Source organism: Eimeria mitis, genomic scaffold (genome assembly GCF_000499745.2).
Source record: "Eimeria mitis Houghton genomic scaffold, Emh_scaff4290, whole genome shotgun sequence".
Classification (NCBI taxonomy): Eukaryota; Apicomplexa; class Conoidasida; order Eucoccidiorida; family Eimeriidae; genus Eimeria; species Eimeria mitis.
Window position 1 is genome coordinate 622 of NW_013572610.1, and position 1,086 is coordinate 1,707.

The 1,086-nt window shown below is 52.7% G+C and overlaps 1 protein-coding gene across 1 annotated transcript in view; it reads left to right on the forward strand.

Annotated features, from left to right (window-relative positions):
* Positions 1-749: 749 nt before the first annotated feature.
* Positions 750-1,086, forward strand: part of EMH_0074020 (uncharacterized protein) — a gene marked incomplete at both ends in the record, with an annotated part of 2,774 nt that continues 2,437 nt past the window's right edge. Inside the window, one exon of the mRNA XM_013499409.1 lies at positions 750-1,034. Coding sequence (XP_013354863.1) covers positions 750-1,034 — 285 coding nt within the window. The remainder of the gene's footprint in view (positions 1,035-1,086) is intronic.

The following is a 1,086-nucleotide window of genomic DNA, read 5'->3' on the forward strand; positions in this document are numbered from 1 at the left end:
GCTGCTGCTGCTGCTGCTGCTGCTGCGGGTGGTGCTGCTGCTGTCTACCAGCAGCAGCAGAGTTGCTCAGCACATACAAAGTCGCAAGGGCCCCGCTCCGGTCTCCTTGAAGGGCCTCCGCTCGAGCCAGCAGCTTCTGGCAGCAGACCCACAACTGCACACAAAAAAAAGCAGCAGCAGCAGCAGCAGCAGCAGTGTCTTCCTCGGCCACAGTCCCTGCTGCTGCTGCTGCAGCAGAAGCAGCAGCAGCAGCAGGTTTGTTGCCGTTCGGGAACAACGACAAATACAAGAGGGACCTCAGAGAGAAAAGAGAAGCAAAGAGGGAGAGAGAAAAAGAAACAAGGAGAAAAGCAAAGGACCATCGATGCAGCAGCAGCAGCAGCAGCAGCTGCTGCTGCTGCTGCTGCTGCAACAGCATCTGCAGCTGTACAATAGGTGGGGACCCCATAGAAACAAAGGGAGACAGATGAAGGGGACAGACACTGTAGAGACAGTCTAACGAGAAAGGAGACAGATAGGAGACAGTGAGAGGAGACAAACAAACGCAGAGAGAGAGAGGAGACAAAAGAGGGGAGAAATGAGGAGACAGGCTGATAAGGAGACAGAAAAGGAGACAGGTTATGGATAGATGCATCCAGAGACAAAGAGACAGAAAAGGGGACGCCAACTGAGACGAAAAAGGAGACAGAAAAAGGAAGGGGAGATAGGTGAGGAGCAAAAGATAAGGAGACAGAAAAGGAGACAGATTCATGGGGAAGAAACGAAGACAGACAGGCAAGAATATAGAGAAGGAAACAGAAAAGGAGAAGCAAAAGGAGACAGCTGAGGAGACAGCTGAGAAGGAGACAGCTGAGAAGGAGACAGCTGAGAAGGAGACAGCTGAGGGGACAGCTGAGGAGACAGCCGATGAGACAGCTGCGAAGGAGACAGCTGAGGAGACAGCCGAGGAGACAGCTGAGAAGGAGACAGGTGAGAAGGAGACAGGTGAGAAGGAGACAGGTGAGAAGGAGACAGTCGGCTTACATCAGTCCATGGTTCTTTGAGGAAGAAGGGCAGCATGCGGTGTATAGCGAGCTGACATTCTCT